Source organism: Psammomys obesus, unplaced genomic scaffold, assembly GCF_907164565.1.
Source record: "Psammomys obesus unplaced genomic scaffold, mPsaObe1.curated_primary_1811, whole genome shotgun sequence".
NCBI classification, from domain to species: domain Eukaryota; kingdom Metazoa; phylum Chordata; class Mammalia; order Rodentia; family Muridae; genus Psammomys; species Psammomys obesus.
Window position 1 is genome coordinate 14200717 of NW_026585626.1, and position 18877 is coordinate 14219593.

The window sequence follows — 18877 nt, forward strand, 5'->3', positions numbered from 1 at the left end:
TGCTGAGAGGTGAAAACATCCTTGACAGTGCAGCAGGTAGCAGTTTGTGGTGTGACAGGGTATTAGAACCCATTTTGGTTTGGTTTGCTTTTGATTTTTTGAGATGGGTTCTCTCTGTGTAGCCTTGACTATCCTGGAACTCACTGTGTAAACCAGGCTAGCCTTGAACTTACAGAGATCTGTCTCCCAAGTGCTGGAATAAAAGGCTTGTGCCACTGCTGCCTTGCCAGGTTTCTTCTTAAGATTAAGGAAATGTTACTGGAAAGGCAATTAAGGAAAGACCTCAGAAACTCAGAGGGAAAGGTCAGTTTTCTTCTGCCCAGCACTTTTTTTTCTTCTGCCTGATCTGCCCTCTGGGGTGCTCCAGTCCCTTTATGGCCTTTTCTCTAATACTGTCCTTTTACCTGTCATCTCGGCATTATCTGGCACTGTCTTTTTTTTTTAATCTGATGAGGTTTATTGGATGGAAATGGAGAAAAAGAGGGAAGGAGAGAGATACAGAGAGACATAGTGGGGGGAGGAGGGGGAAAACACAGAGTGTTTTCTGTGTAAACACAGAGAGGGGGAAAATAAGAGAGTGAGAGAGCAAGAAGACAAGAGAGAGACAAAGTAGAGGGTTGGTCCTTTTATGGAGCAGCTTAACCATATGTGACACCTGGTGGGTGACACATGATGATATCATAGGTTGCCAGGTTACTCAGAAGCAGGCTGCCTAAATACTAATATTCCTACCTTTTTCAATAATTAAAAAATGAGGAGCTTGGGCTGCTTCTCATGTAAGGCAAGTTTATATAAATGTAGGTTCATTGGCAGCTCTTGGTTGGCACTGTCTTCTTAGCCAGCAGTGGCTATCTCCTTTGCACCTGCCTCTACATGTGGTCCTGTCAGCTGCAAAGCTACTTCTGTTAGAGAAAAGCTTGGAAATAGCGTTCAGCGGAGCAGAATAAAACATGACTCATACTTGTTCTCCTATCCATTCCTTCCTTACTTCTCTTTACTTCTGGGCTATAAATATCCTCCCTAGTGTTATTCCAGAAGATATTATGAATCACAGTGTTGGGCTATTAATGGACTTTTGCCTTCTGGGTCCTAAGGAAGAAAGCTATTTTAGTTACAATGTTTACTGTTTAAGGTCCATTTTCCAGCCCAGGATTTGTAAACCTGCAGATAGATAACTTTTCTTTTGTTTCAATGGCATGTTAGAGAAAAAGCTATCCCTATCTAAGAATAAGATTTATATTCATCTTTGCCCAACAGTGGAAGGTTTTCTAGACCTAGAAGTCCATTTGATTTTTTTGTTTGTTTGTTTGGGTTTTTTTGTTGTTGTTTTGTTTTTGTGGTTGTTATAGTTGGTTGTTGTTTTTTGTTGTTTTTATTGTTGTTGGGTTTTTTGTTTTGTTTTTTGAGATTACATAATCTAGCCTGGCTGAAAGTGACTGTGAATTCCTGATCCTCTACCTTCCTAGTGCTAAGATTCCAGGCAGGCATTACATCAGAAACTTGGTCTGTGTATATCAGTGTTAGTGTAATGAGGCATGCAGGACAGGTCGTGTTGGTTGGTAGTATAGTGCTTGCTTGCTTAGCGTTGTCCTTAGCACTTCAGAAGACAGACAGAAGAGGATCTTCTCCAGTCCCTACATTTACAATTGCTTTTATCTTTTGTCAAAGCATCCTTCTTTCCTTATTTCCACTGCTCTTGCTCTTTCCCATGGAACCAACTATGAAGACTTACAGATAACAAAAGTGTGGCTGAGGCAGGAGATTTGCAAGTTCAGTGCTAGCCTGGTCTGTTTGCTTAAAAAGACCCTGTCTCAAATTTTTTAAAAAGAGAAGTTTTGTTTACCTCAAGACATGAAGACCAGGATATTCATCCTTTAGCCACAAAGAGAAGTCTGGAACCAGACCCTTGTTCACTACCTACCTACTCACTAGAACATGTGGCTAGAGATACAAACACAAGTATTTCTGATGTATCTGTACTTCTCTTAAGCACGGTATAGCTGGTTATGATTGCATATGCTTATAATCCCAGCACTTGGGAGACCCAGGAGGATCTGGAATTCCCAACTCCCACATGGTGGCTCACAGCCATCTTTAGCTCCAGTACCATGTGATCTCATGCCCTCCTTTGACCACGTTGAGCACCAGGAACACATGTGATAAACAGATATACATGTAGGCAAAACACCCATAACAGAAAAATAAATAGATAAACATTTTAAAATGTTAAGCCTTGTCCTTAAAATCAGAACAACAACAACAAAAAGAGTGACATAGCAGCTACTAAGAATACTACCCAGATGTGATCCCTATATCCTTTCTCCTACTAGATGATGTGGTTTAAAACATGAACCTAAATTTTTCCGTATAGACAGAAATCTATCCCCCTCTAAAAAAATAAGGTATTTTGCAGCTTTTACCTAAGGCTTTCCTGGAAGATTCATTACTAATGTTACCAGCTCAGTTCCATCTGTTTTATCCCATATCTTCTGAGTCCACAGAGCACTTTATTCGTCTCTAACAGGGAACACTTTTACACTTCATTATGGCTGTTTTTTATTATACTCATCTTCCCATTTAACTTTTTTGACTATAATTGACCATAATCCCAGCACTTGGGAAATGAAAAGAAGGAGCAAGAACTCAAACCCATCCTTGACTACACAGCAAGTTTGAGACAAGCCTGGGCTACATGAGACTTGTCTCAAACGAAAAAGATCCCATTAAAAAGGTGTGCCGTTTTCTTTCTTTGCTTACTTGCTTAAAATAGCAGGAAGGCCTGGGCTTGTAGTTAATAGTGGAGTGCATATTTGTTCAGTATGCATTTGTTCAATATGACTCAGTCCCAGCACTGATATGTAAACAAAAAAGAATATGAGAAGTGTCTAATACCCAAGGTAATACAGCTCTCAACTCTTTATAATGAAGAAATATCTTTATTTAACAGAAAGCACGATTCATTCCACATTATTAATGCTGTGTTGCCAAACTAAAAATCCAGTTTCCTTCATTCAAGTATTATTCTGAATGTTACTTTAAATAACCTAAATATTAATGACTATAGAAATTAACTCTCATTTTAGAGAAGATAGTAACCTTGTAACTGTAAATAATCTAAATATTAATGACTATAGAAATTAACTCTCATTTTAGAGAAGATAATAACCTTGTAACCTTGTAAAAAGATAGCAGGGCTGCTGGTGTGTCGCAGTAGTAGAATGCTTCCCTAGTGTGTTCAATTCCCAGTGTTGCTTCTTTAAGCCTTGATTGAGATGGGGCTTCTTGGTGTCATAGATGTCATAAAGGCAACATACCTGTGCTTCCCATACCTTGCCAGGAAACTAGTCCCCTGTACAGGAGTAAGTCCTGTGCATTGCTACCTTAGAAGACTTAGAAGGTTGTATTTATCCCTAAAATAATTCAGCACCTATAGTGAGCCACTTACTGCACAAGATGCATTATAAGTACTTGTTCTTTCATTTGATAGTTACATGAGCCCTACAAACTAGGTGTTACTGTTTACAGTTTACATGTGGCAAAGTAAGCCCTTGCTTATTATTATATAGTAACAACTGACTTGGGATTTTTCTCAGGACTTTCATCTCCAAAAGCTACATTCCCTTGCACTGTATTGCCCTGCTTTTCTCTGAAATGATTTAGGTATATTTTACAATATAACATTTTTTTTTCTGAAAACTTCACTCACACATTCTGTAGATATTTATGGAAAACCAGCGACCCAATCCCAGAGTTCTTTTCATAGTTTTCACAACTCTAATTATGGAGAGTCTGTATAAGTATATGACTTTCATACAGATTTTTAAGTTTGATTTTGTTATGTTGAAAAGAATCAGTGCCACTGGGTGGTGGTATGCCTTTAATCCCAGCACTTGGGAGGCAGAGGCAGGTGGAGCTCTGTGAGTTTGAGGCCAGCCTGGTCTACATAGTGAGTTTCAGGAAAGCTAGAGCTACATGGAGAGAGTCTGTTGGTCTCCCCTCTCCCCAAAGCAATATCAGTGCTACTTTCCATAAGATTTCAGTATGTGAAGTTGTCTTCTAATGCATATAAACCATTATTTTATAAATCTACCAATTTAGTGGTGGCTTAGACTAATTAAATGTTATTTTCTGAAGGAAATATTCATTTAAATAGGTTCAAACATCAGTAATAGTGGTTCCTAAGTATAGCTTTGTGTATGGTTATCTCCATTAAAAGAAGTATTTTTTTCATGAAGTACTTTTAGAAGTGAGCTAAAGCCAACAGTTACAGAAGAATACAATTCCAGAAAGCTTTCAAACTGGCATAGACTGAACCCAGAACAAGGGCCTAGACATGGGCCTTGTATGGCGCAAATTTAGCCAGCATGCTGAGTTCTCTGCTAATGCTTCAGACTTTTCTCTCTCTTTGTTTGGTTTTCCTAGTATGTGCCTTTCTCCCCCATCACAAAATATATTAACAGGAAAGACCTGTTGGTAATGAATGCTGTAATGGAACAATGATTAACAAAGAGTTTCCTCACTCATTTCCTCTCATACTGTATCCTGATTATTCAGGAAGGCTGGGATTGAGAAGTGAAGACTGAAGAGAGGAAACGCCAAAGCCAGCCTCTCTGCTTATCTACTGACCCACTTGTTTCAGAGCAATTCATGACAAATATATAAATCATAAAATAAATGTCCAGCTCTGCATTCCTGAGATTAAACCATCCGCCAAGTTCCCAGCTCTTGGCTTTAAAGCCACAGTTATTAGCCCTCCTCCCTCGACTCTGATAGGAATCTTCGCAGAACTCTAAAACCTACACAGAAAGAAGCAGAGCTGTTGCTGCTGGAGTTCATCTTCTCCCACAGCAAATAAATAGTCTCTGCTCCCTTGGCTTGAAGGGCCCAGGGTTCCTAGGCATCCACTGTAAACAGTTCTAATTTGGAACATGTTTCTTACAGGTTTATTGTATTTCTGGTGGTGTCAGTGAGAAATATCTCTTACAGGCCTCTTTATTTAAGCATTTGGTTCCCCGTCAATGGTTCTGTGTGGAGAGGATGTGGAACCTTGCTGGAGGAAATACGTCACTGGAAGTAGGCTTTGGGCATTTATTGTTTCACCCCACTTTCTGCTTTCTGTTTCTGCTTCCTGTCTGTAAATAAAAATGTGATCAGCCAGCTTCCTGCTCCTGCCACTAGGTCATGCCCTCCGTGTTATGATGACCTCTCTCCTGAAACTAAAGCCAGAACCAACCCTTTTCTTCCTTAAGTTGATTTTGGTCAGAGCTCCATCACAAGAGAAAGTAACTAATGCAGTATTCCTTCTTTTAAATTGGCTTGGAGCTGTTAAATAGTTATCTAAAAGATAGGGGTTATGGAAATTTGATTCTTTAAAAGTTATGGTTTCTGGGTTTTTTTTTGTTTGTTTGTTTTGTTTTGTTTTTTGTTTTCTTCATTATATATCCTAAACTTTTTTATTTTGGATTGACTTCAGGCTCTTCACTGAGACATTTTATGTTTCTTAGTCTGCGGTGTGTGGAAAAGACACAGTTCATTATAGCAGAAATCTCTGGGAATAGGAGTGTTGGTCCTAATAACAGGTCTTGTACCACAGAGGGGCACAGGATCTGGAATGCAGATGGTTGCAGTGGAATCTGTTCCTGAATACTTGACTCTGTTTTCTGAGTTGTTTTGTTTTTTGTTTGTTTGTTTTGTTCTAAGATGGGGTTTCACTGTGGTATAGCGCTGGCTGGCCTAAAACTCAGAGAGATCTGCCTGCCTCTTCTGAGTCCTTTGGATTTGGCTGCTAAGATATTTATATGCACAATTGTATGTGACTCTCCCACTCTACACAAGGAAAGGATCTCAGTTCCTGTCAAGTAGCATCATTTAGGAAACTATGTGCCTTTAAAGCCTCCCAACTTTTCCTGCCCCATGTATTTTCTCATTTAAGATAAAGCTTGGCTTGGGGAACTATGTTGAGTGTTCTGTGTTCTGGTATGTTGGGAGTTTGGAGTTGCACAGTGTAGCCATGGCATCATCCCTTTTACAACTTTGCCTTGTGCACCTCTGATTAATGTAAAAAAAAAAAAAAACAAACAAACAAAAAAAAAGCATTTTTTTTTTTTTTTAAAGAAGAATTCCTGTAAATGACCTGGAAAGATGGCTCTGTGCACAAAGTACTTGCTGTGCAGGCCTTATGATCTAAATTCAGGTCCTCAGAACTCACACAAAAGCTAGATTCTGGCATGCCTTGAATACTTCTGGCCCAAGATGGCCTCCTGCAGCTGGGAGATGCAACGTATCTCCTGGCATGCCCTGTTGACTTATAAGTTCTGCACTAAGAACTGAGCTATACTAGTTTGTATAGGCAAGGAGGACAACTATGAGGAAGCTCACACTCCATGTTACATTACTCAGTGGAAACTGGTCACTCAGTGTGTCATTATACACAGGTAACCTAGGGGGAGGATCATGCTGAGTTTAAACAATGGAATTTTTTTTCTTCTCAAGTTCTTGCTGGGCATTTTTCCAGTTTGCCAACCAAGTGGACATGTGTGCCCTGTTCTTGATGCAGCTGCCAGCATATAAATTGTAAATATATGTGTGCTACAGCAAGACTCTGCTGTCACACTTTTGTAAGTGTCCTGTATAACTCTACTTCTAAACTATGCCCTCAAAAGTTGTGTATAAGTCCATATAGGTGAGTGCTCTTTCATGTATCAAACTGTATTCTGCAAAGGACCAAAATGTAGGAGATGTGAAATACAATGGGAGGAAAGCCTGCCCTCAAAGGGTAAACACATCAACTCATCGCTGCTGTCAGATAAAGAGCCTGGTGTTGCGAAAGAAAGACAGAGAGAGAGAGAAAGAAAGGGAGGGAGGGAGAAAGAAAGGAAGGAAAAGAGAGAAAAAGAGAAAGAAGGGAAGGAAGGAAGGAAGATGCTGGTGATATAAACAACAGAATTCTTAAACGCTTACAGACCACCAGTTCACAGTAGTGAACAAGAGGCCCTGTCTCAAATAAGGTAGAAAGCAAAGACTGATAACCAAGTTCATCCTCTGACCTCTATTCTCTGCACTTAGGTGCCATACCCCTTCAACATCCCTCCAACACACACAGACCATTGGCAATAAGTTCTGAACAGGACTGGAGAGATGACTCAGTTGTTAAGAACACCTGAGTTTGGTCCTCAGCACCTGTGGTGAAGCAACTCAACAACTGCCACACATGTACTCACACAAGTACAATACATGCTTCCTCACACATACCTCTTAAATAAATAAATAAATAAATAAATAAATAAATCTTATTTAAGTTGTGAGCATGGTCATCTTCCCAGAATGTTATAATTCAATTAATTGATATCCAGTCCTTTGTAGCTTGTAGTATGTTTCGAGTATTTTACTGTCTTTTTAGAAAGAGTTTGGATGGAGTCCAGTGGTTAAAAGACTTTACTGGTCTTAACAAAGATTAAGGGTTTGGTTCTCAGTTCCCATGTCACTTACAACTGCCTGTAACTCCAATTCCAATGCCTTCATTTGGCTTTGTGGGTATCTGCACACACACACATACAAATAAAAATTTTAAATAAATTAATTTAAAAAAAGAATTTGGATTATTCCCTGTACAGATTAATAATGTGAGTTGTTTCTCCAAATAAAAGAATTTGTGAACATATAGTTTGCTGTAAGCTTCAATAAACAGCTTTCTGACTCCCAGGAGGCACCAAGAGGATAGGCAACTTCCCATGGTAACTCAGCAATCCAGTGAAGTTGTGTTAGCATTTGAACTACTGCAGTCTAGAGCTAAGTCAGTGCTCCTACTAATCAAAATTTATTTCTGTTAAAAATTGACACCTGCACACACACACACATACACATACACACACGTATGAAAAAATAATCAGTTTGGTAGTGGTGGCATACACCTTTAATCCCAGCACTTGGGAGGCAGAAGCAGGCAGATCTCTGAGTTCGAGGGCAGCGTGGTCTACGGAGTGAGTTCCAGGACAGTCAGAGCTGAAACAGAGAAACCCTGTCTTGAAAAACAAAACAAACAAATTGGAAGCTGGAGAGATGGCTCAGTTGTTAAGAGCATTGGCTGCTCATCTGGAGGACCCAGGTTTGATTCCGATAACCCACAGCTATCTGTAACTCCAGTTCTACAAATCTGATACCCTCTTCTTCCATGGGATCCAGGCATACAGATGGCACAGACATACATACAGGCAAATACATATGCTAGAATATGTACTCCTTGTAAATATTTAGTTAGAGTAAAAAAATTTAGATACTGACCTAAAATAATGAGGGAAGGGCTTTTACATATTGCAAATTATCTGGGTTGAGAAGTCTGTAGGTAAATGAGGCTGGAGAGATGACACAGTGGTTAAGGGCTGCTCTTGCAGAGAATCCAGGCTCAAATTCTGAGCACCCACATGGTCGCTAATAACCATCTATAGTAACAGTTCCAGGAGATCTAATGCTCTTTTCTGGCCCTCGTGGACACCAGACATATACAGTACACAGACATGTATGCAGACGAAAATACCATATACATGAAATAAAAATAAATCCTTAAAGAGCGTGCACATAAAAAATAATTAAGCACAGTCAAAGGTGAGACACAGCTGTTCACGCTGTCCTCACCTTGTACAATTTCTATATGTGTAGTATGTATATGTGTGTGCATATGCATACATGTGTGTACCTGTACATGACAAAGTTAAGGTTGTTTTCTTTAATTGTTCTCCGCCTTTATATTTCGAGACAGTGTTTCTTACTGAACCTGAAGTTAGTTCATCAGTTAGTCTAAACTGTCTGGTCAGTGAGCTTTGTCCATCTGTCACTTGCCCTTCCCCCAGGCCAGGGTTACAAGAATACACATCAATGTCTAACTTTTATGTTGGTTTTAGACCATTCAAAGTCAGATCCTTGTGCCTGTGCAGTTTATTCTCTGTGCTAATGTGGCAGAGTATGGAAGGTCCTAAAGTTAGCTAGGCGTGTGGCGCATGTCTTTAACCCCAGCACTCAGGAGACAGAGACAGGCAGATCTTTGTGAGTTCAAGACCAGCCTGAACTACAGTTCCAGGCCAGCCAAGGCTACAAAGTGAGACTATTTGTCTCCAAAAATAAATAAAACACAACCTCCTTTGTTTAGGGCTGGGTTAGTTGATTAGCCGAGAGTGCTAGCCTAACATTCACAAAGCTTTGGGTTACACACACACACACAGTAAAACAACAGCAAAAGCCACTTTTGTTTGTCTTATCATGAAATAATTTCCTTCTGAGCTGGTTTCAATTATTTAAGTTGATGGCCCTTATTTTTTTTCTTTCAGTTTGAAGGAAGGAAGTACTGTGAACATGATTTCCAAATGCTCTTTGCTCCTTGCTGCCACCAGTGTGGTAAGTTTTACTGCTGAATAGAAGTAAAAATAAGTTTCACAATCATGTAAGCCACTGTTGTAGTTTTGGCTCTATTGCTATGACAAAACACTCTGACTGAAAACCGAGGGGAGGAAGAGCTTATTTTTTCTTATACTTCCAGGTAACAGTCCATCACTGAGGGAAGTCAGGGCAGAAACTTGAAGCAGAAGCCATGGAGAAATAGCTTGCTGGTTTTCCAACAGGCCTAAGCTCAGCTACTGTTCTCTACTTCACAGTCCAGAACCACTTGCCCAGGGAATTGTGCCAGCCATAGTAGACTGGGCCCTCCTAGATAACTAACAATCAAGACAATCCCCTAGAGACATGTCCACAGGCCAAGCTGGTTTGGGTCCTCAACTGGGACTCCCTTCTCAGGTGACTCTAGGATATGTCAAGTTGACAGTTAAAGTTAACTAGAAGAGTCATTTAATGCTAAGAGACAGTCTATCTATCCTCTCTGTATTGCTAGTATATACCAAACTAAATATGGACCAAAATATGGACAGAATTGGTTTTTATGAACATGTGGGTAAAAGCCTTGTAGTGTGCCTTCTACAGTGCTTTTCCTCTACACGTAGCCTTTGCCAACTTGCTTGTGGTCTGGCCAGAAAAGAGACAGGGACTATTTCAATTGACTGGATAAAGGTGTGTATGTACTTAACTAGTTATTGTAGCCACCTCAGTCATGGCTAAACTGAACATTTCTAAGGACTAGAGATCCTGAATTCAATGTTAAAAATGCTTAGTGAAGGAAGTCAGTGTGGATTATGAAAAAAGTATAGCCAGGCATGTTCCCACCACTCTAAAAACAGAGGCAGGAGGATCTCTGAATTTGAGGCCAGCCTCGTCTTCATAGCAAGTTCCAGGCTAGTCAGGGATACATAGTGAAACCTTGTCTCAAAAACACAGCAAGAGCAAAAAACAGAAAATGTGTTGTAGAGACTGAAGTTATAACACTTAATGATAGAACATGTGCTTAGCATTCATAAGGCTCTTGGGAGTGATATGTAAGAGAGAGAGTAAAAGGAAAAAGTGCCATAGATTTCAGTTGTCTTTGTCAACAATGTCTATAAACAGCTAAGAAGCACTGGAAAAGCTTGGAAAGGAAAGCCGTGATATGATGTTGTGTGATATGTTATGGTATGGTATGCTATGATATGACCAGTTTTAAAATGTGGCTACAAAACAAAGAAATGGGGAAGCAAATAAAAAAATCATAAGATCATTTGTGTTCTCTTACTCTAACACATAATGTACAAGGTCTTCTTTTAAATTAGGCAGGTAATGCAGACCTGTAATCCAGATACATGCAAGGCTGCAGCAGGAGTATCTCAGGTTTAAGGGCCTCTGGACACTGAGGCCCTGTGTCAAAAATTAAAAGGGAAAATTCCGAGAGCTGGAGATGTGATATTGTAAAGATCACTTAGGAGTAAAGCAGTAGCTTAGTATTCAAGGAGCAGTAGAGTCAATCCCTAGTAACCCCTCCTTAAACACTTTTCCCTTTTATTTATAGCAAATAAGACACCTTATAACATTCTTTGTGTTTTACTTTTCCACAGGTGAATTCATCATTGGCCGGGTTATTAAAGCCATGAACAACAGCTGGCATCCTGAGTGCTTTCGATGTGACCTCTGCCAGGAAGTGCTGGCAGACATAGGGTTTGTCAAGAATGCTGGCAGGTAGGAGTTGTCCCTCTTTGTCAGATGTGGGATCCAAAGGGGCTATTCGGGTCTTATGCATTTTTTGTGTAGAGTCATTGCTTTATTGTATGAGAACTCAGAACTAACCATTTACTGACTTGCTTAGTACCCTGGGAAATGACCCCAGAGCTTAGTCACATGCCTCCTTGCATGCCTCCTGTTCTACCAGGAAGAGGTGAGCAGTGGTGAAGCTCATGTACATCAGTAAATTATTAGTAAAACAAATTTATTCCTGCACTTTGATTCTGGTTTACTAATAGCACAGAAGATAGTTTTCTTAAAAATTGGTTTCTTTAATTTCTATTTAGAGAAATGAAATGTACATTTCTTTTTACTTTTTTATTAATTGCAGTTTATTCACTTTGTATACCAGTTGTAGCCTTCGCCCCCATCCCCTCCAAATCCCACCTTCCCTCCCTCTTTTCCTCTATTGGCCCTCCCCCAGGCCACTGATAGGGGAGGTCCTCCTCCCTTTCCATCTGATCCTAGCCCATCAGGTCTCATCAGGACTGGCTGCATTGTCTTCCTCTGTGGCCTGGTAAGGCTGCTCCCCCATTAGAGAGATGTAATCAAAAAACCAGCCACTGAGTTCAGAGTCAGAGTCAGCATCCCTGTTCCCCTTACTTAGGGAACCCATTTGGACACTGAGTTGCCATGGGCTACATCTGTGCAGGGTTTCTAGCTTATCTCCAGGCATGGTCCTTGGTTGGAGTATCAATCTCAGCAAAGACCCCTGGACCCAGATTTTTTGGTTCTGTTGCTCTCCTTGTGGAGCTCCTGTCCCTGCCAGGTCTTTCTATCTCTCCCTTCTTTCATAAGATTCCCTACACTCTGCCCAAAGTTTGGCTATGAGTCTCAGCATCTGCTTCGATACCCTACTCGGTAGAGTTTTTTAGAGGCCCTCTGTGGTAGGCTCCTGTCCTGTTGCCTGTTTTCTCCTTCTTGTGATGTTTATCCCATTTGCTTTTCTGAGTGAGGATTGATCATCTTACCCAGGGTCCTCCTTCTTGCTTAGCTTCTTTAGGTTACAGATTTTAGTATGATTATCCTATATTATATGTCTAATATCCACTTACAAATGAGTATATACCATGTGTGTCTTTCTGCTTCTGGAATACCTCACTCAGGATAATCTTTTCTAGTTCCCACCATTTGTCTGCAAATTTCATGATTTCCTTGTTTTTAATTGCTGAGTAATATTCCGTTGTGTAAATGTGCCACAGTTTCTGTATCCATTCCTCAGTTGAAGAACATATGGGTTGTTTCCAGATTCTGGCTATTATGAATAAAGCTGCTTCTGATGTGGTTGAACAAATGTCCTTGTTGTGTCCTTGAGTATATTTTGGATATATGCCTAGGAGTGGTATAGCTGGTTAAAAAGAACTTATGATTTTAAATTTTCATTTTTTGCCCTGTATAGACACCTATGTCGCCCATGTCATAATCGTGAAAAGGCCAGAGGCCTTGGAAAATACATCTGCCAGAAATGCCATGCCATCATTGATGAACAGCCTCTGATTTTCAAGAATGACCCTTACCACCCAGACCACTTCAATTGTGCCAATTGCGGGTATTACAGTATTTTCCTGACATTCTGTAAAATAATAGAATTAAAGTGGAGGAGTAGAGTTACCTATGTTTCTGATACTGCAGCAAACCAACTTGTTTTTTTCAAGCTTTTATTTTATTCTATTTGGGGTGTGTGTGTGTGCACTTAGGGTCTTGTGCATGTTAGGCAAAGGGTCTGCTATGAGGTTAAACCCTCAGTTCTCCAACTTTTACCATTAGACCTAGAGAGAGACCAAGAGTGTTATGTAATGGCTGTACTCTACAGATAATGATCTGTGCTAGCTAGTTATTCAGTGTTCCGTGAGTGAATTTATTAAGTAGATAGTAAGCAAAGTAGAAGAACAATTAGCAGATGGTACATAAGAAGGAATAGACAGCCTAATATCACCCCGAATCAGGTACTTACAACATCCAGCAGAAACAAGTAGAGTAGCCTAATTTGAGCAAGCAGGTAGATGTAGCATCATCAGGTTAGGCACTTAGAACATCCATTAGAAATGACTAAAGACATTTTGCTGAAAGTTGTGCTTGAGTTATTTTTTATTTGTATTGGTGTTTTGCTTAATTGAATTGTGTGTACCATGTACGTACCTGGTACCCACAGAAGTCAGGAGAGTTCATTAGGTACCCTGGAACTAGAGTTAAAAATGATTGTCAGCCATCACGTTAATGTTAGAATTGAACCCAGGTCATCTGCAAGAACAACAAGTACTCTGATTCTCTGAACCACTGAACCATCTCTCCAGTTCTCATGTTTGAGGTTTGTTTGTTTGTTTTTTCAATGTTTTTCGAGGCAGGGTTTCTCTGTGTAGCTTGGCTATCCTGGAACTCACTCTGTGGACCAGGCTGCCAGGCTAGCATCGAACTCAATCTGCCTACCTAGGTTGTGCCAATACAGCCCAACTCATGTTTGAAGTTTTTTGTTTGTTTTGTTTTGTTTTTTCGTGACAGGGTTTCTATGTAACAAGGGTCCTGGCTGTCCTGGACTCGCTTTGTAGACCAGGCTAACCTCAAACCCATAGGTGGCTTGCCTCTGCCACCTCTCCTGGCATGTTTGAGTTATTGATTGAGAAATTTCTAGACAGAGCAGAATGATCTCTCCATGGATGAGCTTCTGACTTACCATTCCCACAACAGGCATGCTTATAACTGTTGGAAATGGTTCACTTTCTAGCTGTTCTCAAAGGCTCAATTCTTTTAAAAACCTTAGTTGTCTACTGTCTTTCTTCCCTTTTGTAGCACTAGAGGGCCAGCCTGCCCCAGAACAGGAAGTCTTGAAGAACACTTGAAATAATTACGCTGGATTCTGGGATCTAGAAAGATGGCTCAATAGTTGAGAGCATTTGCTACTCTTCTATGGAATGCAGCCTCAACTCCTAGCACCTGCATGGCAACATACAGCCCTCTGTAACATCAGTTCCAGTGGATCTAATGTTCTCTTTTGGCCTTTGCAGGCACCAGTCACACATGTAGTACACAGACATACATGCAAAAGAGAGTACCTGTACACATAAAACTTTTTAAAGCCCATGACAATTTATCTTTTCTTATTATTTTTTGTCTTAGTAGTTTATTTATTCTTTGACAATTTCATATGTATATATAGCATGTTTTAATGAAAATCACCTCTATTCTCTCTTATCCTTGTAATTATAGTCTACTTAGTTTAGTTAGGGTTGTTTGCAAGTATATGGCTATGGAGTTATACACTGGATCATGGACACCTTACCAATGGCTACACCCCTGAAGATAAATTGATTCCCCTTCCACCAGCAGCCAGTAACTACCAATAACTCCTAATGAGGGGCCTCATGGGCCCCTCATTCAATATAATGTATATTTTAATATTAATAAACCCTTGTCTATCACAGGCTGTTTACAAAATCACAGTCCTCCTTCCTCAGCCTTTCAAGTGTTGGGATTACAAATATGGACCTCTCTTCCTGTACCCAGTACTGGGAGTTTGTTTGTTTGTTTGTTTGTTTGTTTGTTTGTTTTTGTTTTTTGTTTTTCAAGACAGGGTTTCTCTGTGTAGCCTTGGCTGTCCTGGACTTGCTTTGTAGACCAGATTGGCCCTGAACTCACAGAGATCCACCTGCCTCTGCCTCCCTGAGTGCTGGGATTATAGGCGTGCACCACCATGCCCGTCTAGTACTGTGAGTTTTAAGAAAGACAGACTGAAATGTAATATGTTATTATAAGAAAATGATATATGACTGAAGTGGCATGTGTCTGACTCTCCTTGTGTCTCACCATTAATACAAATTACTGGTAACAATCTAAAATCTCTTAATTCAGGTTTCTCAGATCACCTTGGATGAGGGGAAAATAGAAATTATCAAAAATTAAGCTTCTTCTCTTGGGTACCTGTTAGCTGTACAGTAGTATTCATTTAATGTCTTTTGATGAACAGGAAGGAGCTAACTGCTGATGCCCGGGAGCTAAAAGGGGAGCTATACTGTCTGCCATGTCATGATAAGATGGGGGTCCCTATCTGTGGTGCCTGTCGGAGGCCCATTGAAGGGCGAGTAGTGAATGCCATGGGCAAGCAATGGCATGTGGAGGTAAGTACAGCCTGACCAAAGGCAGCCAGTAGTTTTAATTTCCATGCCTCAAGTATGCTAGCAAGATAAGAACAGGCTAAGGAATAAATGTGGAAACTTTTAAAAACAGTTGACTTTTGTCCTAATTTGATTCTCTATCACTGTGATTAAAAACAAACAAACAAACAAATCTGACCAAACCAAGTGTGATTCCTTTAATCCTAGCATGTGGGAGGCAGAGCCAGGAGGAACTTTGAGTTCAGGGCTAGCCTGGTCTATGTAGTGAGTTTCAGGACAGCCAGGATTACCTAGAGACCCCGACTCAAAAACAAAACAAGCAACAACAGCTAAGCAAAAGCACCTTGGGAGAAGAAAGGGGTATTATGGATTACAGGTTATTGTCTATCCTGAAGTGAAGCCAAGGCAGGAACTGGAGCAGACCTATGAGAAATGCTGATTCTTGGCTTGTTTCCAGGCTCATTGTCAGCTACCTTTCTTACACAGCCTCTGCTCACCTGCACAGGGATGGTAGCACCCACAGTGGGCTGGGCCCTCCAAGATAATTAGCAAGCAAGAAAATACCCCACAGACATGCTCATGAGCCAGTCCGTAGAGGCAACTCAGAATTATAGACTAGTTTGTGTTAAGTTGACAAAAATTAACACACACCTGTGATCCCAGCACTTGGGAGGCAGAGGCAGGTGGATCCCTGAGAGTTCAAGAGGAGCCAAGTGAGTCCAGGACAGCCAAGGCTACACAAAGAAACTCTGTCTCGAAAAAAAACCAAACAACAACAACAAAAACCTTAAGCAGCACAAGTTTATGGTAAATAAAAAAATCTAAAATGTTTTAACGTGACAGTATAATGCAGAATGTGTACTTTGTTCTTAAATCCTTCTTGAAGATAAGATTGTCACATCCAACAACAATTACTCTCAATTACAAACACTACTGAGTTACCCATCTCTTTCATGTCTTATATGATAGGCTGTATTTTTAAAGATTATTTTATTGTACATGTATGAATGTTTTACCTGCACATATGTGCTTAGTGCCTGTGAAGGTGAGACAAGGGCATCAGATCCTCTAAAACTGAAGTCATGGATAGTCATAAGTTGCCATGCTGGTGCTGGGACTAAACCCAGATCCTACTCCAGAGCAGCAGGTGCTTCTAACTGCTGAGCAGTTACTGTTTGCTTTTGTTTTTTTAAGACAGGATTTATCTGTGTAGCCTGGCTGTCCTGAAACTCACTCATTAGACCAAGCTGGCCTCAAACTCAGAGATCTGCCTGGCTCTGCCTCCCGAGTGCTAGGATTAAATGTGTGCGCCATCATGCCCTGCTGTTTAGCAGTTATCTTGAGGTAACCCATTAGAGCCTCATAAACCTCAGAATGAGACAATAAAAGTGTCTAGTCTTCCTGGGTATGAAGGTGCACACCTTTAATACCTGCATTCAGGACGCAGAGGCTGTGGATATCTGTGAATTCCAGCAGACCAAGCCTGGTCTACAAGGTAGATTTTAAGTCAGCCCCAGCTAATAGCTCTACATAGTGAGGCACTGTCATCTAAAAGGGGAGAGGGGGAATCTGGGTATTGATACTGCTATCTTCTCTAAGAATTGATTAACTTTGAGGTTACTTTGTTAGCTAAATCCAATTACAACATTTTAAAGATAATATATTCAATTTTTTTTCTTTAGCATTTTGTTTGTGCCAAATGTGAAAAACCATTTCTTGGGCATCGCCATTATGAGAGGAAAGGCTTGGCCTATTGTGAAACTCACTATAATCAGGTAATGATTGTACTTACATTTGATACATGCAAATTGAAACTCATCAATGTTTTGGCTATAGAAAGTTCTCAGAAAATGTGCATTGGTCTACAGAGATGTATTTAAATCTGTGAGTCTCAGAATACTCACTAAGTGATGTACAGACCATATGGATCCACCTTTACCCACAATCTCCCTGTGCTTCCTCTGGTGCATTTGATTTTACTATAGAAATATAGACCTTTACATTCATGCACATATATTTATGTACAGACGTGTATATGCATTTAAATGATTATAGGAGTGTTGATTTTGTTTTGAGATTTTTATTGTTGTTGTTTGTAGATTTAGATTTTTCACCAGACCTACTCTAGGGTTCTTCAACGCTTCTACGTCCCTTCCACCCATTGACCAGAGGTGTGGGAAAAAGAAGGTTATTAGGAAAAAAGAGTTGTAGACCTTTTTTTTTAAAGTAGTTCCTTGGGGTGAGTCCACTCTTCGTTGTCTGGATACCAGCATTCTAGTCCAAATACCAATACCAAACAGCAGCATGGATCAGCACAATTCAGCAGATAGGGACAAGTCAGTGAAAACCACAAGACTCAATTGGATTGCTCTGAGAAGTTCTCTGGAATGTTCTCTCTGTGAAGTGTCGAAGCACAAAGATCAGTGCAGCTATGTTGATCCAAAAAGCGTGTCTCACTCCATGCTCCTTTCCTCAGAGTCTACCCACCAATGTTCTCAGCTGGCCAAAGTCAAGGCCCTCCCATGAGAGAGCTCACAGCCAAACATTATGTGCCCTCTCATAAGACAGCTTCTAGCAAAACATCACATGACACATCTGAGTCTTCAAAAAAACCAGAAACTTCCACTTCAGTGGTTTTTGAGACATTGTTTTTCTGTGTAACAGAGCCCTGGCTGTCCTGGAACTCACTTTGTAGATCAGGGTGGTCTCAAACTCACAGAGATCTGCCTGCCTGATTGTTTTTATTTTATGTGTATGAGTGTTCACCCAAATGTGTGTCTGTGGACATCACGTGTGCAATGCCTGTAGGTGCCAGAAGAGGGTATTGGATCCCCCAGGACTAAAGTTATAGACAGTTGTGATCTGCTGTGTAGGTGTTGGGAATTGTAGCATTGTAGCCTCCTTTGTCTCCTTCTGGCCCCACCTCTCCCTCTTCTCCTCTATTCCTCTCCCCTATTTCTCAGAAATGGGGAGCCATCCTCCCCTACAATCTAAACCTAGCCTTTCAAGTTTCATCAGGACTGCTTGCTTCTATTCCTCTGTAGCTTGGCAATGCCCCCTAACCAAAGGGAAGTGATCAAAGAGCAGGCAAAAGAGTCCATGTCAGAGACAGCTCCTGCTCCCCTTACTAGGAATCCCACAAGAAAACTGATCTGCCTGTTGGCTACATCTGGGTTTCTGGTTTTTCAAGACAAGATTTTTCTGAGTAGCTCTGGCTGTCCTGGGGCTAACTCTGTAGACCATGCTGGCCTCTAACTCAGACTGCCTCTGCCTCCTGAATGCTGGGATTAAAGACATTTGCCACTACCACCTGGATTATGCCTAAGTTTTTTAAAAAATATTTTTATTACTTCTGTGAGAATTTCATACAATGGGTTTTTATCACAGCCACACCTATCTCCCTCTAACTCCTCCCAGGATCATCTACCTTCCTATTTCCTACCTTTTTATCTTATAAGCCCCAGGTTCATGTCTTTTTTTTATTTTATTTTTTATATTAATCACAGTTTATTCACTTTGTATCCCAGCTGTAGCCTTCCCTTGTCCCCTCCCAATTCCCCTCTCCCTACTCTCTTCCCCATGCCCCCCCCCCCCAGTCCACTGATAGGGGAGGTCCTCCTCCCCTTCCATCTGACCCT

The 18877-nt window shown here is 40.6% G+C and overlaps 1 protein-coding gene across 5 annotated transcripts in view; it reads left to right on the forward strand.

The window, feature by feature from the left end:
* Nucleotides 1–18877, forward strand: part of Lims1 (LIM zinc finger domain containing 1) — a 114777-nt gene that overhangs the window by 85656 nt on the left and 10244 nt on the right. For all 5 annotated transcript variants that reach the window (XM_055614254.1, XM_055614256.1, XM_055614246.1 and 2 more), the window contains exons 3-7: nucleotides 9321–9387; nucleotides 10968–11088; nucleotides 12530–12679; nucleotides 15092–15242; nucleotides 16922–17014. In XM_055614254.1, coding sequence (XP_055470229.1) covers nucleotides 9321–9387; nucleotides 10968–11088; nucleotides 12530–12679; nucleotides 15092–15242; nucleotides 16922–17014 — 582 coding nt within the window. The remainder of the gene's footprint in view (nucleotides 1–9320; nucleotides 9388–10967; nucleotides 11089–12529; nucleotides 12680–15091; nucleotides 15243–16921; nucleotides 17015–18877) is intronic.